Below are 26,413 nucleotides of genomic sequence, written 5' to 3'. Positions count from 1 at the left end.
ATGGTTTGCAATGAAGTCTTCTTACATAGACAAGTCTTCTTACACAATATGGTTTGAATGTGATCATTCAGGATTGCTCTTGTAGGCTGATATTTATGCTGAGTTTTAAAAATAAGGCAACATTGTAGATAAAGCACAGACTTTCTACGTAGATTTTTCTATCAATAAGAATAAGGCGATACTGATCTGGTCTCATCATTCAGGCTAACTAGTAAAATAAGAAGTGCATGAAAAAAATTAAAACAAAAAACAGAATCATCATTTGATTATCCAACTTACAAAATTAGAATTCTTCCTGAAATCAGAGTATTGCCCCTCAATTTACTATAAATTTGAATTTTTCATAGCCAAGACAACATAGACATTTGACCAAAGAGTTCAAAATAAAATTATCCATACTACCTATTTTTCATTTTATGTGCAGTGATTGCTTTGTAAAAATCCTTCAACTTTTATGTAGGAGGGTGATCACTCTCACAGCATAGCTAAGTCACAACAAATTTCAAAACTTTGAAAAAAAAAAGTTGACAAGTGAGAGATAAAGCTCTAAAACACCAAGTGTTGGTCCTGTCCCCTTTTCACAGTGTTACCATGGCCTGACCTTTTGCTAACAGTGAGCAAGTGGATTCCAATTATGTAGGGTTATGGCCTCTAATGAGCTGATCTTTTTGTAAAGAAACTTTCTGTGTAAATTGAAAACAAAAACCAGCTAAATAGGGACTCTAGTTTTCTGATCATGTTTCCATTTTTGTCAAGTCCAAGGACTACCAGCTAAGACAGTGGTCGGCAAACTCATTCATCAACAGAGTCAAATATCAACAGTACAATGATTGAAATTTCTTTTGAGAGCCAAATTTTTTAATCAACTTCTTTTAATGTCACTTCTTCAAAATAGACTCGGCCAGGCCATGGTATTTTGTGGAAGAGCCACACTCAAGGGGCCAAAGAGCCGCATGTGGCTCGCGAGCAGCAGTTTGCCAAGATGTGTATATTCCAATAAAGATGGAAGTAATAACTTCTGCTGGTGTCTCTTCTGAGTCTTTAGTTCCCTCACTGATCTTTGCCCTAATAGTAAAAGCAATACACTTGCAATTGAATTTACTACAATATTATCAATGGAACTCTTGTCACAGTTCCTATAGATCCAACAAGGTTCATTGGCTAAGATCAAATCCCGGGTTCTTCCCAGCACCCTCCAATTCCCTCATCTGTTTCCCAGCCAGTGTTCTCAAGAGATGCTCTTCAGGCCCCAGGGCCATGGCCTCCACACAGAATGACCTACAGCTGCCAGCACAGGGCAAAGGCCATGCTTGCCAGGAGCCACCTCGAGGCCTCTCTCCCTTCCTTTTCCATTCCTCAATCTCTCTCTTGCTCTCACTCTCCTTTTTTCTCCTCCTTTTACCTACTACTTTATTGACTTCCTGTTTCTCTCTTTCCCTTCTCTTCTCTCTTTCTCTTTCTAAGAATTTCTTGATGCAACTAGAAGGGCACGGAAAGGTATCCCATGAAATCCTAGGCTGGAGGAGAACGAGTGGAAGCAGTTCTCATCACGGGCAGACACTAAATTTGATTTGTGGCTGATCTGAAATGTAGGAAAAGACTTCCAATTACAAAAGTCATAAAGTACAAGGATGAGGGAACCTGGCCGCATTTTCGGTTTGACTAATGGTTTCAAAGTGCTTTCAAACACTTGGCATTTGCCAGCCGTCCTTTCTTCCCCTAATCCTCAAGCGCATGAGTTTTTTACGGGGAATGTAATCCTCTTTTCTGATTCATTTACACTTAGCTCATCTGCGTATTGTTTTGTGAAAACCATCTGAAATCCAAGACGTTCTGTGAGATCTTTAAAGACTTGTTTTGCGAACCAGGAAGTGGTGTGTTGCCAATATAAATAGACTTGAAACGTAGCGGGGAGGGTGTGCATCCAGAACCCAGGGCATGAAACTGGGTCTGGACTTGGCAAAGGCTGGTCCTCATGCTGGACAGAAACCGGGCTTTCACTCTTCGAATAGTATGAGTTCAGTGTTTTAGATGAGTAACCATCTCCTAAGATAGTACAGAGGGTGCATGACGCATTTTCCAAGGATTATCTTGCTAGCTATATAAATAACGAGATTTACGTGCCAAACGATGACTTTGCTAGAGTTTCTGCACTAGATTACTTCTGTGGACATTGCCACACTCATGGTTGTGTATACGCACATGTATACGAAATGGTTATGGGCCCTTCGGGAATGAGATGAACATCCACACTCGAGAGTCCTCCTGTGGTTTAGTGTCACAGAGGATTTGACTGTGATATAGCCACATCACGAGGCAGGTTGTAAGCAGGTTGAAGATTGGGGCCGAATGCCCACCTCTGGGTTGCTGTGGGTCCAGAGGAAGGAAGTTTGAACAGTAGAAAACGTTCTTTTGCAGAGCCACAGAGCATGGCAAATCCAGGTCAGTGGTCTCCCCAAGGCAAGGACCCCCAGGCTCTCTGGAAACTGAGACTCAGGTGAGACGACTTGACAGGCCCAAGTTCCCATGGGAAGTGAAGCAGAGCGCTAGGGCCCAGACTGACGGCTCCCGGCCCCACATTCTGTCTCTGCGGACAGCTGCCTCTCATTGGCTGAAAGAGGCTTTGATGTATGTGGTCCATCTAGGCCCTGTGAGGGCCCCACAAGAACGGCCCGCCCACAATCGCCCTAAAGGCTGGTCCTTGAGTGATGCTGTCCTTAACTCTTTTCTGAGCTTTCACCTGTGACACCCCTGCTCTCCTGTTCTGACTCTTCAGAATGGAGTTAGTGCAGCTAGACTCTCCATTACCGCATCCATTTCAATGGCTGCTATATAATTCTACCTGCGAGGTCAAATCTCAGTTGAGTTGCAGGTGGGAAATGTTTTCCCTAGTGTTGTGAATCTTCCATGAGATGACAAAGGTTGTGCTGGACATTGGAATTGTACAAACCAGGTCCTGCCTTGTGAATTGAACATTGTTAACGCAAAGTTTTGCTTTATTCAGTTGTTTATCTTTTTTTTTTTTTTTTTTTTTTTTTAAATACATCTTTGTTGATTTCAGAGAGGAAGGGAGAGGGAAAGATAGAAACATCAATGATGAGAGAGAATCACTGATTGGCCGCCTTCTGCACATCCCCCAATGGGGATCAAGCGCACAAACCAGGCATGTGCCCCTGACCGGAATCAAACCTGGGACCTTCAGTCCGCAGGCTGATGCTCTATCCACTGACCCAAACCAGCCAGGGCTGTTGTTTATCTTTGTATAAAGCTCTCGTTTCTTTACATCTTGCCAGACAGGACAAAGGGGCTGTGCCTTGGGAGATGTGGTATCAGGGTCAGCCTCTGTGCTCCCCAGCACAGTGGGTGCTCAAAGAGGCATTAGCTTGGCTGTGTGTCCTTCCTACAGTACGGCTTTTTGATCCCCCCCCCCCTTTAAAATAAATCTTTATTGTTGAAAGCATTACATATGAATCTTTCCCTACCCCTCATAGCCCTCTCCAATCCTCCTTCCCCCCAATCCCCAAGCTCTCACCACCCTACCATCTGTGTCCATGGCTTATGCACATAAGCACATGAGTTCATTGGGTGATCTCTTCCCCATCTTCTCTGCTGGTTGCCTTTTGCTCAGAGGCTGACCTGGAGTGACCTCACCGACCCTGCGAGGGCTGGAAGGAACTCTGGATCCAGCTTGGGTTGTGGAGGAGGAAGTTGAAGTTCAGAGAAGTGAGCTGCCTGTGGTCTTACAGCTAATCCACTGCAGCGTGACCCCTGCACGCAGGTCTCTCCCTCACGCACAAGGCTGTTACTCTGGGACAGTGGCTCTCAGGGAGTGTTCTCACATGAGACGGGGGTTTCAGGAGATGGACGGAGGCCCTTTCCCACCAAATCAAATACTGGAGGTCTTCCTTCCACGCACGATTAGTGGATTACGTTTCTTCAATTTAAAAGTTATTTCCATTAATTCTTTTTGAGCCACTACACCTGCTCCTAATTGTCTACTGGCCAATGCAGGCAGACAACACAACACGGAGCCACAAATAAATATGAACAAGAACCCCCAAAGCCTTGCAAACTATTATTCTTAGTTAAATAGCTTAAAAAAAAAAAAGATTGCTATAACCACGGGCTTTCTATTGCATTCATATGATTAAGCTGAGTCGTCCTGCTGGAGACATTCTTTTCCATTCAAATGCCAGAAGTAAATACGCCATGATGTCATGGTTTTCCCTAGAGAGCCCTGTGACCCCTGTTGACTCTGTACTCGGGAACATTCTGCATCTCCCTTCATGTGATTGCGGGGGCATTGCTAGGGAGCGGTTCTTTCCTTCCCGATAGAGCCCTAGGGAACTGATCTGACTTTAAAAAAAATACTAATCATGGCTTGGGGGGTGTCATGAATCCCCAAACTTAGTATTTCCATCCGAAGGCCTTTTCACCGGGAGTGCAGGGCTGCCTGCCTTGGGGTGAATTTGCATCGCCGCGGGCTTCCCAGTCTCCGCGGGCGCCCCCTGCTGGTCTCGCCGCGCTCCTGCAGGGCCGAGCGAGGAGCCGGGTACCAGGAGCTGCGGACCCCGAGCCGGGCTCGCGGAGGAGCTCCCTATCCCCCAGCAGCCGCCCAAACGCTCTCGGATCGGCAGATAGGCGCCCCCCGAGCCGTCCTTTCGGGGGGACCCCTCTCTGGCATTTCCATCCACCCCCCGCTGCAGGTATCCGAGCAAACACCCGTAGGAGAATTCCCTGGGAATGCCTCCCAAACGTATCCAAGCACCCCCGTGGGGCGCCCCAAGGCAAGGACGATCAGGCACTTTTTTTTTTGGGGGGGGGGGGGTCCTTTGTCCTTCCCCGGACCCGGGAGGGGGACCCCGGCCCGGCCCGGGAGCGGAGCGGCCGGCAGGGATGCGGGGGTGCGGCGTCCCGGGCCCCTGCACGCGCTCCCCAATTAGGGCCGCTGCCTGACGTCACGTCTGCCGCAGATTGGCTGCCGGGCGGACCGGGCTCCGCGGCGAGAAACTCCGGCAGCACTTTGCAGCGGGGCCGCCGCCGCCGCCCGTCCCGCGCCCGCGCCCGCGCCTGCTCTGCTCCCCGGGGCGCCCCCCCCCCCCGCCCCGCAGCTCGGCCGGGACCCCCACCTGGCGCAGCCCGCCGCCCGCGCCCCTCCCGGCCCGGCTCCCCGCTCCCCACCCCCACGCCCACCCTCCCCTCCGCTCTCCGCTCTCCGCTCTCCGGGTCCGGCTGCTGGGCGCCCGCGGCACTTCCTCTCCGGTCACCGCGCGCCGGTGCCTCCTCCCGCCGGCCGGGCTCCCGCGGCTCTCGGCGGCGGCGGGAGCGGAGCGCGGGCGGCCGCCCCGGGGCGGGGGCCGGGCGCCGCGATGGCGGGGTGCTGGCTGCGCTGGGGGCTCCTGCTGTGCGCGGCGCTGCTGGCCACGGGCGCGCACGGCCGGGTGCGGAGGATCACCTACGTGGTGCGCCCGGGCCCCGGCCTGGCGGCGGGCGTGCCCCTGGGCGGCCCCCCGCGCCCGCGGACCTTCAACGTCGCGCTCAACGCCGGGTACAGCCGCAGCTCCGCGGGCGCCCCGGGGGGCCCCTCCGAGCGCACCCGGCGCACCAGCCAGCCCGGCGGGGCCCTGCAGGGGCTCCAGGGGCTCCAGCCGCCGCCGCCGGTGCGGCCCGGGGGCCCCGGCGGGCAGCTGCACCCCCAGCCCGGCGGGCACCCGGCGGCCGCCCCGTTCGCCAAGCAAGGCCGGCCGGCCGTGCGGGCCAAGGGGGCGCAGGAGGCGCAGAGCGGCGGGGGCTCGAGGCTCAAGGTCCAGCAGAAGCAGCAGCTGCAGGGGTAAGCATGCACCCCTCCCTAGACCCCTCCCTCCGTCCATCCCTCTCCCCCACGCGGGACCGGCCCGGGGTTAGGGCCACTCGGGGCGCCGTGCACGGCGGGTCCGTTCTCTGCCCCCCGCTGGCCCCCGCCTGCCCGGGGGCCGGAGCGCGGCGGGGAGCGTGGAGTGCGGGGAGCCCGGGAACTGCACCCCGATAAACCCCCAGTGCATTGTGACCGAGCTGCGGGGAAACACAAAAGGCATTGCTGCCTGGGGCGTAACCTCCTGTGTGTGTGCGAGAGGGAACCCGGCTACTCCTAGGGGCTGGGCGTCCACATGAAGTCACCACAACAGCCCGATCCCTCAGCATCAGCGCAACTTCTTGCACCACAGTTTGGATGTTTTCTTCTCGCTAATGAAAAAACAAACAAAAAAAGAAATGAGAAAAGTGTTGGTTCCTGTCCTGTAGTCTAGAAATGATCAGCATCCTAGAAATCCTGGGCTTGGATCTCTCTGCACCTGTGTCTCAGCATTGACAAGGTTGTGTTGCAAAATTTCTGTTCTTGGGGGGGCTCTTAAACCTTCTCCCGCTCCCCTTGCCATTCATCGCAGATGGGGGTGGGTGGAGGAGACTGGTTTTAATTTATTGGGTGTTTTTTTCTTCGAGGGTGGGTCCAAGCATTGTGATCTCACCCCTCCTCCTGGTTTGGACACTTTTCTCTGAAACTCAGGTGCAGTTTGAAATGTGGGGTGCAGGTAACACACAAAATACCTTTGGCTCTGTTTTTGGGGGTTAAAGAAACTCCTCAGTCTCCTGTCTAGCCCCAAGGCAGGCGTCTTCAAACTACGGCCCGCGGGCCACACGTGGCCCGCAGAGGAGTCTGATCCGGCCGGCCAGGTTTTTTGGGCAGTGAGAGCAGCCGAGGTGTTACAGTAGGAATTAGTAGTTCATATAATCCGGCCCTCCAGCTCTCTGAGGGACCGTGATCTGGCCCCCACTTTAAAAAGTTTGAGGATCCCTGCCCCAAGGCATGCTGGCTTCCTGGTTCTCCCACCCTTTCCTGATACTAGCCAGAGGAATAGGGGAGCAGGATGCTGGGCTTGTGGGAACCCCTGGAAGGTTGGGTTCATAGGAATCTTGGCTTTGTTTCAGGGTCAATGTCTGTGGAGGGCAGTGCTGCCAAGGCTGGAGTAAGGCCCCTGGCTCCCAGAGGTGCACCAAACGTAAGTCTCCATGCTCACTGTGGCCCTGCAGGGTAGGCGGAGAGGGGCTGTTCTCACTGGGCAATCGGAGGAGGGGAGGGCTCGGGAAAGGGGCCGGTGCTGTTCTGGATACCTCGGTGTCTGGAGGACAATCCACCCCATTATCTGCAGCCTTCGTTACCATCCGGGAAGGGCTGGGCCTGGTAACGTTGGTTGGTATCACTGCCAGCAGCAGACAGTTGTCCAGAACCACACAGCCAAGACGCCTCTGCACCCAGCTCAGGTGCTAATCACTCCGTCACACCTGTGAGTGGGGAGTTACGCAAAACATTCCTGTAGTACGGTGCTCCCCAAACTTCTCTCATGATGAGAATCACCTGGTGGAGCTGTTAGCTTAGACTCTAAGCCTTAGAGCACTAGTTAGGTATACAGTTTTACCTATATGTTCCCCAAAATTCTACTTTAGCACTTCTTAGTTGGGATTCAGGAATCTGTAGTTTAACAACTTCACCAGGTGATTCTCATCATGAGAGAAGTTTGGGGAACACTGCCAGGAGGACATGCCCTGCGGCAGGTGCAGTACAGGTAATGGAGTCATGGATGTCAACAAGTGAAAAACATTCCTTAAGAGGATGGTGGGAGGGGAATGGGAAGAAGAGGGCCCAATATTAGAATAAAACAGCAGTAGTTAAAATTTTTTTTATTTATTTCAGAGAGGAAGGGAGAGGGAGAGAGAGATGGAAACATCAATGATGAGAGAGAATGATTGATCAGCTGCCTCCTGCACCCCCCACACTGGGGATCGGGCCCACAACCTGGGCATGTGCCCTGACCAGGAATCCAACCATGACCTCCTGGTTCATAGGTCAACGCTCAACCACGGAGCCACGCCAGCTGGGCAAAGCATCAGTAGTTTTTAAAGCTTTCTGAAGACAGCAACCAGAATCCTTGAGGCCTGGCTGTCTGACGGGTGGGGTTTCCTTCAGTTAATACTCATGCTTAGCAGTGTTTTAGATGAATAGATTAAGGATGCATTTAGATCTGGAAATGCTTCTCCTGTGCTTCACAAAGTTGAGGATTAAGGTGAAGCATATTTTGAGGCTCCTCTTGACAAGTTGCTCCTATCTCGTGGTCATAAAAATTTACTTCCACTCAGAAAAAGTTAAGCGTTCTCGGGTGTTCTCTTCAGAGCGCTTGAGCCATAACCATGGGGACTGAAATCCTCCAGATTTCAGCTGCTTGTTAGTATTCAGCGTAACAAGCCAGCTTTAGCAGTTTGTCTTGTGTACGGTTTGGATTTAAAAACACCGGTGGATGAGGTTTTAAACATCCAAGTCCAGTCATCCTGGTGAGCTTGTTTGCTGAAAAAACGCCTTCCGTCCTCGAAAGTCGCAGGAGGCCTTGGGCACGGTGGCTTCCGCTTTGTAAAAGGGAGTGTCCAGGTGGGTTAGGATTTGGCTGTGATCAAGGGGTAGTGGCACATGTGAACTCACTGATTGCAAGCTTAACCCACGAGATTAGAAATGCTCAGGGTTGCAGGCATTTGAGATTAGGTATAACCTGTCACATCTCAGATTGCACTGAACAGTGGCGCATCAGTGTTCTCCCAAATTTACAGTTGCTCAGGCCGCATTTACACACTCTTGACTCCCTTCTGTAACTCCTGCTCAAAACCTGATGTGACGCGGTTGCCTAAAAAAAACCGGAGACAACACACCCATGAGAGCACCGCGGCGGTGGGGTGTTACTGTGTACAGATGAGAAATACAGAGCAGGATTTCAGAGGTGACGGTGGGGGCCGCTCGTTGGAGAGAATGCATCAAGGCTTTGAGACGTTCACTTGGCAAATGTTGCAGTTAAGTGCCCTCTCTTAATGTCTGTAGGTCCCCCCATCTTCAGACAAGTAGTAGTCTCCCCTTCTCAGGTTGTTTGAAGACATTCTAGAAGACCCAAAGATGCTGTAGAAGGAGAACATCCAGATCTTGAGGAACCGCCGCAGGGCTTTCTGCTTCTCCAGGGGAGAGACGAGAGGGTGGGGGTGTGTCTCTGAGAAGCTAGGGTTGAACAGTCCCTGCAGGCTTCCAGACGAAGTCGCTCCACTAACGCAGTATCAACAAAACCAACAGCAGATGCTTCTGGCTGTCGGCCCACGTTATCCTTCCAGATCCTGGAACGTAGCCCTTGGGTAGCGCTGGTGTCTAAGCAAAGCAACATCACTTTCCCTCAAAAGATGATCCTTCCCGCCCAACCTGACAAGTTAACTCAGGCCCACCTGCTAGAAACCTAGACCAGGAGTCCTCCCAGCAATAATTGTCTTTAAAAATGATCTTGGGGTAGGGCAGGGCTCCATCCAAAGTGATGTATCTGTTTCAGCGGGGGACTTGCCTTGTGTGTGTGTCTCGCATTGCCAGCAAGATGAAGGAGCCCTTTTGCTTTCAGATGGGACTGCGGGGGTGACCACTGATGCTGGAAGCTTGTGTCGCTAGGAAAAACCCTTGGTTTAGAACAGTGGTCGGCAAACTGCGGCTCCCGAGCCACATGCGGCTCTTTGGCCCCTTGAGTGTGGCTCTTCCACAAAATACCACAGCCTGGGGCGAGTCTGTTTTTGAAGAATTGGCGTTAGAAGAAGTTTAAGTTTAAAAAATTTGGCTCTCCAAAGGAATTTCAATAGTCGTCCTGTTGATATTTGGCTCTGTTGACTAATGAGTCTGCCGACCACTGCTTTAGAAGAAGACTGAGTTCAGAACCTCAGGCCTTCACTGGCCGCGTGGCCTTGGGGAACTCATTTGACCTCTCTAACCCAGTTTCCCAGCCTGAAATGACTGCCCCAAACGTGCCTGCTTTGTAGGATTATAGTGGGGATGGAGGTGAAAGAGGATGGATGTGAAACTCTGGATGAGACCAGAAGGATTCTCAGAGTTTATTATTGGGTCAAGCCAAGTCGATCCTGTCTCACGTCTCTCTGACTTGGTTCTCTCTCTCCATTCCCTGTGTGAGTTTCCCAGCACTCGCCCTTGCCATGCTTTTCTCGTTAGAGTAATTTAGGGTTTGGGGGGGGGGATGAGTAAATGGGGACCATGAGTAAGTTCTGGGGATCCAATGCCCAGCAAGGTGACAACAGTTAACGGTACTGTGGCCGGTACTGTGGCCCGTGGCGTAGACTTGGAATTTGCCCAGAGGGTAGGTCTTAGAGAGTCCTCACCACAAGAAAGACAGGCTAAGTCTGTGAGGTGATGAGTATGTTAATTAGCTTAATTGTGGTGATTATTTCACAACATATCAAAACAATGGCATACACCTTAAACACATGCAGTATTTTATTTGTCAATTATACCTCAATAAAGATGGAAGAAAAAAAAAAAAAAAGAACAAAAGAAAAAGCCAGTCATTCCTGCTCTTTTCTGGCTTTGATTAGCAAGACAAAAGAAATAAAGCACTTTGGGTTGCTCTGCCCGCCAGAAGGATTTATTTTAAAAGAGACGAACTGTTAGATTATTTCTGTGTTTAGGTCTCCGGTGCAGGAGCTTGCTGAGGGGAAAACACTCCCCTGAGGTATTCATAGATTGAATGGAAAAAATCCTGACACCAGTTTTTGTGACTCTAACCGCTTCAGGAAATTCTAGTGGCATTGAGATTGCAACAGAAGTTGACTTGTGGTCTCCTTCCTCTCTCATTTGTTATGCTGAGATTGAACAGGTACACTTGGGTATGATTTATTACACTTAAAATACAACACACACACACACACACACACACACACACATACACACACACACCCAAAACCCCAATGGCATGCCCTCACGAAGTTCCTCCTTATTAGAGCAATCATACAGTATCACCCAGGACGCCTCCTCCTTGTCACTGTGCTTTGAGGATAATTGAAAGGCTTCCATTAAAGAATTCCAGGTCAGAGCCAATGGATGCAAAACAGTATTTCTGCCTCAGAGGTAGGATGTGTTTATGTTGTTTCCTTTGCTTAATCCAGTGGAGAAAATAAGGTGCCCCAGGATCGTTTGAGTTGATTGAGACCGAATTGAAATGGACCACAGGCTGGAGATGTAGTGACCCTTCCGTCTCCGATCAGGGAGAGAGAGGGGACACAAGCAGGCAGCAGGCCCACAGGGGCCGAGCACGGATGTGCGCGCCCACAGAGGCGGTCCCGGGGGTCAGAGCTGCCCAGGCTCTCCGGAGGGACGCCCGACTGCATGCTCATGCTCATGGTGGCGTCCCAGACGCCCTTTGTGCATGGAGCCCCAGAAGCGGAAATCGCAGCACCGGATACGGCGTTCTAGTTATTAATAGGAAGTGAGTGCTGATAACGGTATCGGTGTTGGGTAAAAGAGATAGTGCCACATTTTTCCTCTTTCCAGAGCGTTACCGTTTTGAGGAGGGCTTTGCAGCGTAGAAACTCTGTCTTTTGGGTGGAGCATTCATGTTTTTGCCTCTCTCTATTTTTTTTTTCCATCCCCCCCCCCCCCCCCCCCCCCCCCCGTCCAAACGGAACCCACCGCCTATTAGGGTTCTTTCAATTAGGGTTCTGTCTCCCTTTCAGGGTAAATGTGGGCCAGAGAGAGACACTGCCAGTGGGCTTGGCTTTAAAGAGAAGAGTGGCCGTGGGAATGGACACCACAAAGGATAGAGGGGGTGAGGCCGGGCTGGCAGGAGGAGGGGGGGGCGGGAGGGAGAAGGTGGCGGAGGGCCCGGCTCATGGCAGGCCCTCGGCGAAGGCGCGGATGGTTCTTTCATTTACTTCACAGAAGGTCTGTTCCGCCTTCACCCTGCGCCACGTTCTATGAATAGAGGAGAAACGCAGCCAGCTGTGGGGAGGACAGGGTCTGCTTTTGCTCACTTCGCTCGTGCACAGCGAGTGACTTGTTCTCTCCTCGGCTAGAAATAGGAAGATCGATATTCCGTTGCTTTTCCATTGGCGTCCAGCCCGTGCCGCTTTGGAAAGAGGAAGCCCCAACCTAGACGTGCTCCTCCTCTAGACGCAGAGGGGGCAGGTCTGTGGGCCCTCGGGGCTCAGCGATGCTGCAGCCGGCGGCATCGGCCGGGAGGGTGCGACGGAGGCCGGGTTCCGGGGGACCCAGGGGACCCCCAGGCTGTCTCCTGGCCCTTTTGGCTCAGGCTTGTGCTAGCGGAGCTCGGGAGCCAGGCCCAGAGCGAATACACATTTTTTTCGTGTGCCTGCTATGGCCATCGACGGCCGCTCTGCCCGTAGGTCTGCAGTGAGGTTTGCCATGGCAACTGCTGGGAGCCGGGTGGGAGGCCCGGCTGGAGAATCTGGTCCCGCGGCACAGACAGCCTGGCGAAGGGAGGAGGGACCCAGAGGTCAAGTTCACACCGGGTCAACTATGTGCTCTCCACGCTAGTGAAAACAAACATCGAGGAGCCATAAATCCCAGGTTGTGATAGTACTGAGACCTTCGCAGGCAAGCCCTCCCCTGGCCCCGGGGCCCCCTGGACACACTGCCCGCCGCCCGCCCGGCCCGGCCTGCAAGTCCACGTGTGTCTGCCCAGCGAGCCCTGGGCCCCGAGGAAGCCTGATTTGGCAACCGCAGGAGCTTGCTGTTTTTTTGACCCTGTCATTTGTTGTCTTGGATATCCCAAACATACCCAAACATGTTTGGGAGCTCGGATGAAATTTTCCTAAAAATGCAGAGTTTGCTTCCAAGGCCTTCCTAGCAATGGACGGGGCGAGACCGAGGGCTAGGGCCGTGTCTCTGCTCTTTCAGCGCCCACCGGCCGGGGCGAGAGCTTCGCCGGAGGGGGCCCTGAAGGGGTGAGGGTGGCGTGTGCCTTGCTTTCATTTTCTTCCTCTGCACCTGCTGTGGGGGTCAGTATGACTTAGCACCCCCTTTCCACAGAGGAGGCAGAGCTCACAGCCCACCCCAGGCCTGTGACTCTTGGATCCTGGTTCCTTCCACCGCCCTCGCCGGCCTGGACGTCTAGTGCTGCCATATTCTCTCTTGAGGTCTTGGTCTTCTTTTTTTGTTGAATATATTTTATTTATTTATGTTTTTTGCAGAGAGGAAGGGAGAGGGATAGAGAGTTAGAAACATCAATGAGAGAGAAACGTTGATCAGCTGCCTCCTGCACACCACCCCCCCCCACTGGGGATGTGCTCACAACCAAGGTACATGCCCTTGACCAGAATCGAACCTGGGACGTTTGAGTCCACAGGCTGACGCTCTATCCACTGAGCCAAACTGGTTAGGGCTGGGTCTTGGTCTTCTCAGCTCTCCATCCGGACAGCTCTGGCTTGGATTGGCTTTCACTGCCTCAGTTTTCTTTGTGATTTCCCAAGCCGTGTGACGTAGAGGCTTACCATAGCAGAGTGCCACAGCCTGGTGCTTAGAACAGCAAACGTTCTCTGTCTCCGAGTGCTGGAGGCTGGAAGTCCAAAATCAAGGTGCCAGCAGGGTGGGTTCCTCCTGAGGCTGTGAGGGAGGGATCTGCTCCAGGCTTCCCTTCTTGTAGGAGACGGTCTTCTTCCTGTGTCTCTACATCACCCTCCCTCTGTGTGTGTCTGTCTCTGTGTCCACACTTTCCCTTTTCTTTCTTTTTTAAAAAAAAAATATATTTTATTGATTTTGCACAGAGAGGAAGAGAGAGGGATAGAGAGTTAGAAACATCGATGAGAGAGAATCCTCGATCAGCTGCCTCTTGCACGCCCTCTGTTGGGGATGTGCCCGCAACTAAGGTACATGCCCTTGACCGGAATCGAACCTGGGACCTTTTAGTCTATGCAGGCCGACGCTCTATCCACTGAGCCAAACCAGTTTTGGCTACACGTTCCCTTTTCTATAAAGACACCTGTCATACTGAATTAGGGTTCCTCCTAATGGCCTCATTGTAACCGGATCCCAGAGAGGAAAGGTGATGGTCCTGTGTCCAAATAAGGTTCAACTAAGGTCACGTACGAAGGTACAGGGCGTCAGGACTCCCAGCGTACCTTCTTTTTTAAGGACACAATTCAACTAACACAAGCCCATAGATTCTGGGCACTTGGACTTGAGAGGTGGGGTACTTGGAGGTGGGCCACCGCTGGGGCACTTGGCAGTTCCCTGGCAGCAGCCCACAGACGGGTGGGCCCAGACTCAGGGGGGTCCCTCCCACACAGGCTGTGGCTGTGGACTCGCTCTTGGCTTCTTCCCCAACGCAGGAGCCCTGGCTGCTCTGGCGGGGAACTGGCTATACCTCGATTTTGGTTATGACTCTGGCCATATGGCTTGGTCTGTTTAGAGAGATTCTAGGTGGGTGGTTCTTCACCGTGAATGTGCAGCTGGTTGGTCACGGCAGGCGTTTGTTCACGTGTTGTATGGAGTCAGAGTCTCCGGGGCTTCTCACATGCACCCGGTGATGCTGCTGAGGGTGACCCCCATTTTGGGAAGCTGATTCAGTAGGAACCCGCTGCCTGGCAATATTTGGGACCCTTCGTTTGGGAACTTAAGGGCCAAGCCAAACACTTAGCATCTCAGGAACTTCTCACGGCCGGGGTCCTCTCAGTATCAGTTCAGCTCACTTTAGAATAATAGATACGACCGAAACCGGTTTGGCTCAGTTGGCAGAGCGTCAGCCTGCGGACTGAAAGGTCCTGGGTTTGATTCCGGTCAAGGGCATGTACCTTGGTTGCGGGCACATCCACAGCAAGGGGTGTGCAAGAGGCAGCTGATCGATGACTCTCTCTAATCGATGTTTCTAACTATCCCTCTCTCTTCCTCTCTGTAAAAAAATCAATAATATATATATATATAATATATATATGTATATATATATATATATATATATATTTAAAAAAGAATAGTAGATACGAAGATTGTAGCATAATATCAGGTTATTTCCTCCACTTGTTCTTTATTTAGTTGAGTGTATGATAAATATGTTTTTACAAGAGCTGGAAAATTTCAGAATGGTCAGCGATAGGTATGAGCTTAAATAAATGGCTTTTACAAAGGTTGGAAGGCTTTGGAACACACAGAGTGGTTTTTTCCCACCGAACATTCTATTTTTAATTATGAGATATTTTAAGTCCACAAAAAAACAGAAAATAATAGGTCCAACAGGGCCGTGTTTTTAAAAGCTCCCGGAGGTGGTAATTAAGCACCGTGATTTATAGATAAAGGGGAGACCAGGGTCTTATCTCGCTCTAAATGCGTGCTTCACTAATGACGCTTCCTGTCTTGTCGGTGGAGAGAAAATAGCCCATAATTGGTTGGTGTGGCACAAATTGGTTGCTTTGGTACTTACGGAAAAAGACATCACGGCTGTGTTTATCTGTTTATGCCCACGCGCACCTAGTCATTTGCCTGCCTTAGTATGTGGGATCGGGCATTTCTGGGAGGCACGGCCCACTGGGCTGCGAGGGGGCCAGGCCAGGTGACCCCACTCACAGCACGGGAACAGCTTGGCCTGCCCTGTGATTCAGAGGCTTGTTGGGGTCCCCCATGAAGTAATATAGGGGAGGTACCCAGTGATATTTGAACTCTCAGGGGCTCCCATTCTGCTCAGGCCCGCCCCCTCCTGGGTGCCCCAGCCTTCTACACACCCCACTTTGAGGTTCTTGGATCCCCTGGAGGAAAGTCATGGTGCCCTCTCCTCCAGGTCTCCCCCCAGCCCTCCCTGATTTCACTCTGATTTGGCCCCGAGTAGGACCAGGTGGGAGAGGCACCTGCCTCCCATCAGTGGGGGCCTCCTGGGGAGCAGCATTTTCTTCGTGTCATTTTAAGTATCAGGCTCCCTGCCATGGTCCAGCGGGGACCTGAATGGACTAAAGTCGAACTGAACGAGCACGCCCGATTCTGTTGTGTGGTAAACACCGTCCCCTAAGTCCTACGTGAAGAATTCTGCTTCCTTCGTTGGCCTCACCTTTTGGCGGTCACTTCCACGTGGTTTTTCTTCCCCCTCTTTTCTCCGGGCGGCTCTCCCTGCCCAGCAGACTGTGCGGTTCTGACAGCTTCTCAGGGGCACAGCACCTTCCTCCTGCTCTTTCCCTGGCACGGCCCTCGCTGTCAGACAGCTTTCCCTTTCTTCCTGCCAATTTTAGACTCTCTCCGCTCACCATCATCTGATAGAGATTTGGGACGGAGTGAAATGAATGTGGTATGATTTCCACCCCCCCTCCCACCCAACCCCTGTAATTTCAGATCCCCAAATACTGCTCTTGGCCAGCTACACCATTCCCTGTGGCTTTTCCACTCCACCGCATTTGAGTAATATTGTTGGCAGGGATGTAAGTAAACAGTTTGCGAAATGTTGTGTTTTGTAAATTAGGAGATGGAGGGGCTGGTTTTTGACTACGTGCCTTCCTTCGGCTCTGCTGGGCCTGAGGCAAGATGGATTTGGTGGACCGATGGGAAGACCAGTTGAAGGGGGGTGTCGCTAGTTGATGTGGTCAACCTTTCTGACCGGGTGAAACCAGTTATTCAGAAGTGAGGACACAGTGGCACCATCAGAGGTATTTTGGTAATAAATTAAGGGAGGGAGGAGAGAGACTGTAACTAGTAAAAAGGCACTGGAGGGAAATAAGGAAACAAAAGTAAGGAAAATACAATAATAAGGCTCTTTTGACTTTGTATACTTAAAAACGTCTATATTTCTTGTAGGTTTGCCAAACAATTCCAATCTCACTTGCAATCTTGCAGGAGCTTAATTTTATCATCGTTACGATAAATTAAAAGTAGCCCTAACCAGTTTGGCTCAGTGGATAGAGCGTCGGCCTGCGGACTTAAGGGTCCCAGGTTCAATTCCAGTCAAGGGCATGTACCTTGGTTGTGGGCACATCCCCAGTGGGGAGTGTGCAGGAGGCAGCTGATCGATGTTTCTCTCTCATCGATGTTTTTAACTCTCCCTCACCCCTCCTCTCGGTAAAAAAAAAAAAAAAAAAAAAAAATCAATAAAATATATTTTAAAAAGTAGAGTCTCCAGCCTTTCACCCATAAGTATTTTAACACCACATCAAGTGGCTAGTTAATAATGAAAACCTTCAAAGTAAGTTTCACGGTAAAAGCTATTTAAACCAGCTAAGACATACCACCTCGCCTTAACGAATTATTGGCTACATTGATTCAAGAGTGGGGCACTTTTCTGCCTTTGCCATTAACCGGGATGTTTCAAGCAGCTCAACTAATGAATTCGTCTGAGGCATTTCAGAACCTAAATAAGATGGACCGGCCAGCACCATTCATTACTCAGCCTCATTCAAGTCATCCTTGTGGCTCCTCTTCCCTCCTAACACTGTTCACATGTGTCACGGTGTGTGTGTGTGTGTTTGGCGTCCCAGCTTGCATGTGAGCTCTGTGTGAGTGGGGTGTACACTCAACCATCTTTTACCCTCAGTGTCTGGCAAGTGCACATAGACTTGGTGGGATGAATGGATAGATGGATGGGATTATTTGTTGCATTTTCACCGAGCCCCTGTGTACCAGGTTCGGGCACATGGAGTGTTAGGCGTTGAAGAAAATGAAGCAGCTGACAGGTTAGGGAGGGATGGGGCCGGGGAAGGGAGCATGGTCAGGGACGGTGTCTGTAGGGATGGGACATGAGGCCTGTGTGACACGGGCTCTGGAGGAAGAGTCTTTTAGGCCAGGAGGAAAGCTGGCACAGAGGCCCCGGCTGGGAACGGGTCCCGTGCAGGGGCCAGGAGTGAGCGTTACTGGTTTGCAGGTAGGACTGGAGTGAGGAGGGAGAGAGAGCAGGGCCCCTGGTCAGTCTTGTAGGTGATATAAGGCCATAAATAGGACAATAAAGGGGGCTTGGAAATGCAAGTGGATTTATGATGAAGGAATTGGTATTTTTCAGCACTTCTTTGGAGGCCTAGAAAAAAGAATGTCTTAAATAGAAAATCCATTCAATCACTTTTATTGCTATTTTTTTTATGGATGAGAAAAACTCCATATAAAACAGTGAAGGGCTCAGGACTACAACAAATTATTGTCATAGTCTGGCCACCTGCTGGCCGCCTTGGCAGCCACTCACCATCTCCGGGCGATTCTGTTCCCGTGTGTGTGTGTAACGGGGTACCCGCTGGTTAGCCTCCCACGTTGTAGTAAATATTAAATAAAATGTGGTTCACGAGAAAGCTTCCCCCAAAGTGCCATCTAAGCATGGGGGTGATGTGACCGGCGAAGTTTTTCTGGCTGTTTCCTGAGCAGTTTTTCAGTGGGTGAAAATTTTCTCTGAAACGTGCTGGCTACATGTCTGGTCTGGAACCGTAGACCCCTTCGTGTGTGTCCGTGGGATGGAGAGGATTACAGATCTCGTGTCTCAGGCCTTTACTGATTGTCCTGTTCACCGATAGGACATGGTTTCTTGGGGGCACCTTCTGGAAGCGGATTTGAAAATAAGCAAAACCACCTAAATCTCCCTTTAACCTCCCCTGCGATGTGTATCATTCTCCTAAAAGCAGAGTGCAGGCAAAGACGAGAAACCTCTTTTTCTGGAGAGATCTGTTTCTTTTAAAAAAATATATATTTTATTGATTTTTTACAGAGAGGAAGGGAGAGTTAGAAACATCGATGAGAGAGTCATCGATCAGCTGCCTCTTGCACATCCCCTACTGGGGATGTGCCCACAACCAAGGTACATGCCCCTGTCCGGAATCGAACCCGGGATCCTTCAGTCCGCAGGCCGACGCTCTAGCCACTGAGCTAAACCGGTTTCGGCAGGAGAGATCCGTTTCTTACAGAGGATGTGAAACGGTTAAGCGAGACCAGAGTATTTGAGCGGCCAGTGGTGAAATAATACAGATTATTAGTAAATGAGAGGCAGGGACCCCGCTTTTGTTTTCCAGTTTACCCACCAGAGAGCTGGCCTGCACAGCACGTCTGGGCACACAATGGACCCTCAGTGGGGTTGCTTGGTTCCTACGCATTACAAGCCGCTGTTGTTTCCGAGGGAGAGGCCAGCTGAAGTTCATTTGACTCGGCGGGCCGACCGAGATAACGTGGTTAAGCAGCTCCCTTGGTCAGGAGAGAACGAATATTCGCAAACCTTCCCAGGCAGCGGCTTTTCACGCTCCATTTTGACTGTTGAAGAGGCCTGTTTGGCCCTGTAATGCAGCCTGCCTGAGCAGCATGTCCCAGGCCCCGTGGTTCTCCAGGTGTGGTCCTGGGGCCAGGGGTTCGTTCGGAATGCACATTCCTGGGCCTGACCTTAGACCTCCCGAGTCAGACACTGGGCCCGGACTCAGCACTCTGTGGTCACAGCCCTCTGGCAGCTAGAGTGAGAAGTGCTGCTCGGGCCCAATCCGTCTCCTCTCTTTTCACGCCCCCTCCCTCCCCCCTGTTCATGTGTAGAGGGAAGCAGCGTGCAGGGGAATGAGCTCTTGGGGCTCCGAGCTTGGGGGCTAGGAGCTGAGCTTTCTCCCCTTGCCGATGGGACGGGGTGGCTCTGCAGTCCCCGATGGGAAGCCCGCATTCTGAGCAGGTGCAGCGTGCCTGTTCCCGCATGTTCCCTGTGGCAGGCTCACCGAGGGGACAAGGGGAGCGATCCTGCCACCCAGGGAATGTGAGTCTGGTACCTTTGGGCCTTCCTGGTCCTCTCCTGTTCTCTCACAGGGAAGATGCTCAGATCGCACTCCTTCAGATTCATGCAAGCTGTAGGTGGCAAGGTGTGGCGCTCACACCTCCTGCAACCATCATGTACCTATTTTTACCGGAGTACTGAAGAAATATCAGGTCTTTTTAAAAATGTCTATTCCTCTCCAAATAGAAATAATTTTTATTTATTTATTTATTTATTTTGGTGGGGGAGCTTATTTAAATAACCAGCTATTGTGTTACTACGTCCACCTTGGTAAAAGTAAATATTGTGCTTTTCCCCCCAATGTAAGTAAATAGCAATTTCCAAATGGCTGCATGTTGTAATTTTTTAAATCCTCACCCGAAGCAATGTTTTTATTGAGTTTTAAGGAGAGGAAGGGAGAGAGAGAGAGAGACATTGATTGGTTGCCTCCTGTATACTCCCCAACTGAGAACTGAACCCGCAACCTAGGTATGTGCCCTGACCTGGAATTGAACCCACAGCCTTTTGGGGCATGAGACAGCACTTTAACAAACGGAGCCACCCAGCCAGGGCTGCATTTCGCTTTGAGGAGGCCTCCAGATGTTTGAATACCACGCAGACAAGGCTCCAGTCAGACAGTGGTGCTCCAGTGTGAGAAAATGTTTTACAAAGCTTTAGTTCTCACTCAGTGTGGGCAAGCACCTAGAAAAATGCTACTGTTTTTATGCTGAGTTACCTATGTGTATGTCATTTCACTTCCCTAACTTCTGACGAGGTGCCCGCTCTGTAGAAGGCACCTTGCTGTGGGCCAAGAAGATGCTTAAGACGCTGTTCCGTGGAGCTGACAGCCCTCCTGTTTCTGAAGGAAGGACGTAGCTCATCGGAGCCTTTCTGAGGTGGTTTCTGCTATCAACTGCAGGTGTAAAAGGTTCTTTAAGAAAATTCATTGATTTCAGAGAGGAAGGAGAGGGAGAGGGAGAGGGAGAGAGAGAGAGAGAGAGAGAGAAACATCAATGACGAGAGAGAATCATTGACCCTCTGTCTCCTGCATGCCCCACACTGTGGATCGAGCCCACAACCCTGGTATGTGTCCTGACTAGGAATCAAACTGTGACCTCCTGGTTCATAGGTCAACGCTCAACCACTGAGCCACGCCGGTCAGGTGCAAAGAGGTTACTTGTATTTCTCCTGTGCCTACTGCATGGTACGAACTCTCAATACATATTTTTTGAATCAGCGAATGAATGAATCTTCCTTTCTGACCTTGTTGGGTCAGTCAGTTGAGTCTTGGAAACAGAAGATGGACGTTGAACCGTCTGCTAGTATATTTATGAGGGAAATTCAGACTCAGCAGGTGGCAGAGGATCAGCTGCGGCTCTTAAGATGATGTTGGAGGGGAGATGGATTGACTGAGGATAACACAGACGCAACCAGGGCCGGGTGGAATGGGTGTCGGGGCGGTGTGGTGGGAGAGGGGTGGACCCCGAGTCTGTATGAGGCAGGATGCTTTGGTGGCAAGTGAAGGAGACACAGACTGGCTAAGGAAAAGAGGCTGTTTATCACCAGACATCTGGGAGGCCTCAGGTTTACGCTGGCTTCAGGCCTCGCTGGACCTAGGGAGTCAAATGGTCTTATCAGCCCCACATGGGCTGCATCATCGGCAGGGCTCAGTGCAAAAGGAAACGGGGGGAGTCTTTGTTAAGAAACGTTAATCTAGCCGTGGGTTAAGGGCTGCTGTGAATTTCCAAGGATGGATAATGACCACCAAGCATACGTCCTGTGTCTTACCATTCGGGGGCTGCTTTATTGACCCCGATGCTCACTGCACCCACCAATGGTCCGTGCACCTGCAGCTGACAGGTCTCCAGCCAATGAGCTCTTGGTCTCTCTTGTCCTCTGCGTACTGTCCTAAGGGCTGGGCATTCTTTGAGACTGAGCTCTTCTAGAACTCAAAATTCATGCTCAGGTTTCAACCCAGTGATGAGTATTTATATGGAGACAAAGTATAGGGTTACTTTTTAGTGTGATTTCAGTTTCAGTAACTTTTCTATAAAGTTCTCATGAAGTTCCACTTAAAAAAAAATTCACTTAGTAACACACGGAGTGAGTTTCCCAAAGCTTAACCCCATTGGGTTGGAGCCCTGTTATTCTTTACTGTTTGCTTATATTGTTTACGTGAAGACTGATCTGGGCCATCGGCCACATTTTCACGAATTGGGGTGCGGAAGGAGTACATGTCAGGGAGCGATCTGGAGGGGACCTTGACTGATTCAGAGCACCGCCAGGCAGAGCTGCGAGTGGAGAAAGTTCTAGGTCTCGTTAGTAATTATGATGACTCAGTGTGGTATCATGATTCTACCTGTCTGTGCAGCCTTTCCAAATGGGTGGGAGGCAGACTGATAAGCTTTTGGGTGACACGTACGAAAAGGTGCACCGGAGAGTTTCCCGTGAAGCATTTGTCACGTGAACTGCATGGAGGCTCTGGAATGCCCCCTCCCTCTCGGAGAAGGCTGGCGTCTGCCCGTCTCTCAGACACAGCGGCGTGCTCTCTCAGATCCTCACGGCGACCACCTCCGTCTCAGAGGAGGAGCCGGTTTTGGAAAGCGTGATGACAAAGTTGTGGCTTGGAAAGAAGACAGTGCCGACTTTCTTTTGCTTGAATGTAACTCATTTTGCTTTTTATCTCGTATCACAGAACTGCTTGCTAAAAGTTACCAAACAAAATATGATCTCAGCTTAGCTTATCTTTTCTTTTTTTAGTATTTTCCCACATAAATACCTGTAACTACAGAGGATGTACACCAGCATATCAATACTTTAAAAAAATACATTTTTTTTTTTTTACTTCAGAGAGACGAAGAGAGAGAGAAAGAGAGATGAGAGGGCATCGTTGATAGGCTGCCTCTTGCACGCCCCCTACTGGGGATCAGGTGCCCTAACTGGGAATGGAACCCTGACCTCCTGGTTCCTAAGTCAGTGCTCAACCAGGCAGCTTCTTTGGCTTTTTATTGTTGCCCAAGTTCAGGGTTACATGATACGTTAATGTCTGTCTGAGTGACATGGGGTAAGGTTTCAGGGAACTGATTGCAGGCGTTGTAACATGACAGAACATGCCTGTCCTCCTCAGTGGGTGTCCTGACAGCGGGAAGCTGACGCCTTAGAACCCTAATTGCAAAGTATCCTGAAGCCAGTCATTTAATCTAGCCACCCCGCCCTCATTCCAGCCCAGGAGTCCTCCCGGCACCTCTGCCGCTGGCCGCTTGGACTGAACTTGAATCCTTGTAGAGACAGGGAGCTCACACCTTAATGACCAGCCCCGTTCTTCCATAAATGACTGTAATTGTGAAAAATGAAGTCGTCGTTGAGTGAAAATGTGGTCATTCATCTGCTAGAGTTGTTAGTTTCTACTTGAAGATGACACAGAGGGCCCCTGTGCACACAGGACATTTCTTAGAACATGGGCAGAGGTGGGATAATGACTTACAATTTCATGACTCGGCGAGCTCCTCCTCGATGGCCTATTACAACTTCGCCCAGTTCGGCATGTATTTTTTCCTCTCAGGCTTGTGCAAGGCGCTCTCCTCAGTGCTGGGCGGAAGGCGTGGGGACACCAAGATCTGTGGGCTCCTGCCACGCAGGCCTGTGCTGCGGTGGGAAACGGATCGGAAAAGCACACAGATGGATCCGAGAGGGAAATCGAGTGCAGCTGGGGCTCCAAAGAGAGACCTTGGCACCAAACTCAGCTGCGTTAGGCCAGCTGAGTGCCTGCCCCAGGGAGCTGAGGCAGGCGGAGTGTTTTTCGGGGAGAGTCTGGGAGAAGGGCCTTTGGGGCAGACAGACGGATGGACAAAAGCCTCAGGGCAGGAGGCATGAGTTGTATCAACGAGGCTGGGGTCTGATTTGCTCAGCCTCCAGGAGGCTTGTAAAGGAGGGGACGGAGGCAGGCGGAGCCAAGAGCTGGGAGAGGCCTGGTTCCCTGCCTCCGTTGTGTGTCCAGCACTGTCACCGCAAGAGCTGAGACCTGGATGGGAATCCAGGTATTGTCACTGGGCCTCCGCATCTCAGCCCAGAAATGATCCGGGCGCCTTGTAAGGATTGCAGGACAGCGTGTGAGCCCAGCAGAGGCCTGGGGATGGCAGGACCCTGCGCTGGCCAGGCTGAGGGGAGCAGGGAGCCTGCCAGGGGTGGCAGTGGGGGTGGGGAAGGGCACAGGGACGTTGATCTGGGACGTAGGATCAGGTCTGATGTTTTGAGCGGAAGGAAGAGAGATGACCCTCAGGCTTCTGTGGAGGAAGGCAGGAGGGGAGAGTGTGGAGAGGGGCACCTTGAGGCGGAGGCCCTTCAGGTAGGGAGAGAGGCTGGGCTTGGGGGCGGGTGGGGAGGTGGGCACTGGGCCCGGGGAAGGTCGGGGCTCCAGGGGAGTGTGCTGGGGATGCAGGAGGGAGCAGGCACGGGAGCCCCAGAGCAGGGAGCCTGCCACCCAGCCTTTGGAGGTGGGCAAGAGGAGCCAGAACCTAAGGGGGGGGGGCGCTCATTTAAAAGCAAAGAAAGGAATGAATTCAAGAGACAGCGAAAGGAAAATTGGCGGAGACAGCCTGACAAATGGTGCCCAGTGTCTTAGTGTTCTGGGGGGAAGGGGGCAACACAATCATTACATTGTTTGTACACACACACACACACACACACATTGGCATTCACGTGTACCATTATTTAGGCCTGTTCGTTTCTTCAGAAAAACCCTTCAGGAAATCCTCTGGCTCCCAGAGAACGTGTCTATATTTAGAAGACGTTTAGAGAAAGCCTATTGTTAAGGCTTAGCTTGCTGGCTGGTCACCGGGAGACCATAGAGATGTAAATCACCAGTCCCCGTCCTGGGCAGGAGGCAGGGAGGATGGCGCCTGCTTTGTTCTATTGAAGACCCTGTGATGTAAACACGACTCAGTCCTTTGTGACCCCGGAGGATCCAGGGGGGCGGGGCTGGGAAGGACCACCAGGACCACGGACTGACTCCCGTGTGATGGATGAGGACATGGAGGCCCAGAGCGCTGTGACTGGTCTAGGGCCTCACAGCTCACCGGGGGCAGAGCCTGCCAGCGGGATGGCAGGTGCTTCTGCTGCTCATCCCCGGCCAGGCCCTCTGGGCTACTTCCTCCGGGGATGGCCCAGAAGAACGGGGTCAGCAGCTAAGAGTGTGTGTGTGTGTGTGTGTGTAAGGGGTTATTCAGGGACCATTCAGCTACAGTGTTTGAGGGCTGGACTGTGAGAAAGAGCTGTGGACCAACCCCACTTTAATCTATACATATCTATATATCTATATATCTATATCTGTATATCTATATATCTATATCTATACCTGTACCTATATCTATATATCTCTATCTCTGTCTCTATATATAATTGATTTCAGAGAGGAAGGGAGAGGGAGAGAGAGAGAGAGAAACATCAATGATGAGAGATAATCATCGATCGGCTGCCTTCTGCATGCCTTGCATTGGAGATTGAGCCCACAACCCAGGCATGTGCCCTGATTGGGAATTGAACCGTGACCTTCTGGTTCATAGTCGACGTACAACCACTGAGCCACACTGGCCAGGCAACCCTCATAATTGTTAGAACTTTCTACCGCGTGTCCCCCCAGAGGAGCATGCTAGAACAGGAGGCGCGAGCTTGTCCCTGGAGTCGTGAAGTGGATGCTAAATGTCCGCCCGCTCAGATCTGTGCGTTTCCCATTGTGCTCTCAGACATCCTCAGGACACAACCCACGTCCATCAGGGGCCTTCAAGGGGGAGCGGTAAGAGAAGCAGCAAGGTATGTGTGGGGCGGGGCGGGGCGGGGTCAGACACCCCCTGCTCTACCTGTTCCCTATAGTGAGTCCGCTTTCTCGGTAAAACTGCACGTGAAGAGAGGACCTCACTGCCACACTGTGAACATGAGTTCCGGCTGCCCCTCCATGCACAGCCTCTTGGAAGGTGGCACTGTGCTCACCTCCCAAGCCACGGCTCAGGTCCGCTTGTCTGTCTCAGGACCACCCGTCCTTCCTGTCGCTCTGACCTCCAAACCCCGAGCCGCCTCCCTGCCTGGCCCCTGATGCTTACCACCCTGAGCGGCCCTGACGACCGCATAGTACCAGATGGCCTGACTCTGCCTTTCCCCCAGGCGCCAAACTGCTGTGCAGCGAATGGAAGGCCTGTCACCCCGGAAGGGCCCTGGGCACAGATCCTAGTGACTCTAGAACGTGGCGGTGGCTCCCACAGTGTTTCGTGCTTGTTAGAGCACGGGCTGCTGGGCGCTCGTGTCTGAGCTGGGGCATGAGAACGTGGATTTCTAGGGAGACCCCCGCTGCTGCTGCCCCCCCTCCCCCACGCTGCCGCATGATTCACGGACGTGGAGGCACCTGGGGCTCGGCACTCCTGCCGGGTGAGTTTTCCCGTTGGCCAGCTTTCCCTTGGCTGGTAAAGGCACACAAGGAGAGGAAAGGTCCTTAAACAGGCAACAGTGAGTGGCACGAAGAACTCGGTGTGAATGTGGGTTATGGTGCAGTTCCATTGACACTCATTAGTGTGTGTGTGTGTGTGTGTGTGTGTGTGTGATATATATATATATATATATATATATATATATATATATATATATTATATCTTTTATTGATTTTTTTTTTTTCAGAGAGGAAGGGAGAGGGAGAGAGTCAGAAACATCAACCAGCTGCCCCCTGCACACCCCCTACTGGGGATGTGCCTGCAACCAAGGTACATGCCCTTGACTGGAATCCAACCTGGGACCAGTGAATCCGTATGCTGACACTCTATCCACTGAGGCAAACCAGCCAGGGTGACACTCATTAGGTTTTGCTGGACTCACCACCAAGCTCAGCTCACCATTGACAGCAAGGAGGTTTC

The 26,413-nt window shown here is 51.5% G+C and overlaps 1 protein-coding gene across 10 annotated transcripts in view; it reads left to right on the top strand.

The window, feature by feature from the left end:
- Positions 1-5,342: 5,342 nt before the first annotated feature.
- The window catches only part of LTBP1 (latent transforming growth factor beta binding protein 1), a 298,629-nt gene continuing 277,558 nt past the window's right edge, over positions 5,343-26,413 (top strand). For 8 of the 10 annotated variants that reach the window (XM_036434787.2, XM_036434781.2, XM_036434780.2 and 5 more), the window contains exons 1-2: positions 5,343-5,830; positions 6,964-7,034. In XM_036434787.2, coding sequence (XP_036290680.1) covers positions 5,370-5,830; positions 6,964-7,034 — 532 coding nt within the window. In that variant the 5' untranslated portion in view covers positions 5,343-5,369. The remainder of the gene's footprint in view (positions 5,831-6,963; positions 7,035-26,413) is intronic. The other 2 variants (XM_036434789.2, XM_036434786.2) reach the window with 1 other exon arrangement.

This window comes from Pipistrellus kuhlii, unplaced genomic scaffold, assembly GCF_014108245.1.
Source record: "Pipistrellus kuhlii isolate mPipKuh1 unplaced genomic scaffold, mPipKuh1.p scaffold_m20_p_13, whole genome shotgun sequence".
Lineage (NCBI taxonomy): Eukaryota > Metazoa > Chordata > Mammalia > Chiroptera > Vespertilionidae > Pipistrellus > Pipistrellus kuhlii.
This window is presented reverse-complemented; position numbering and strand designations above follow the sequence as displayed.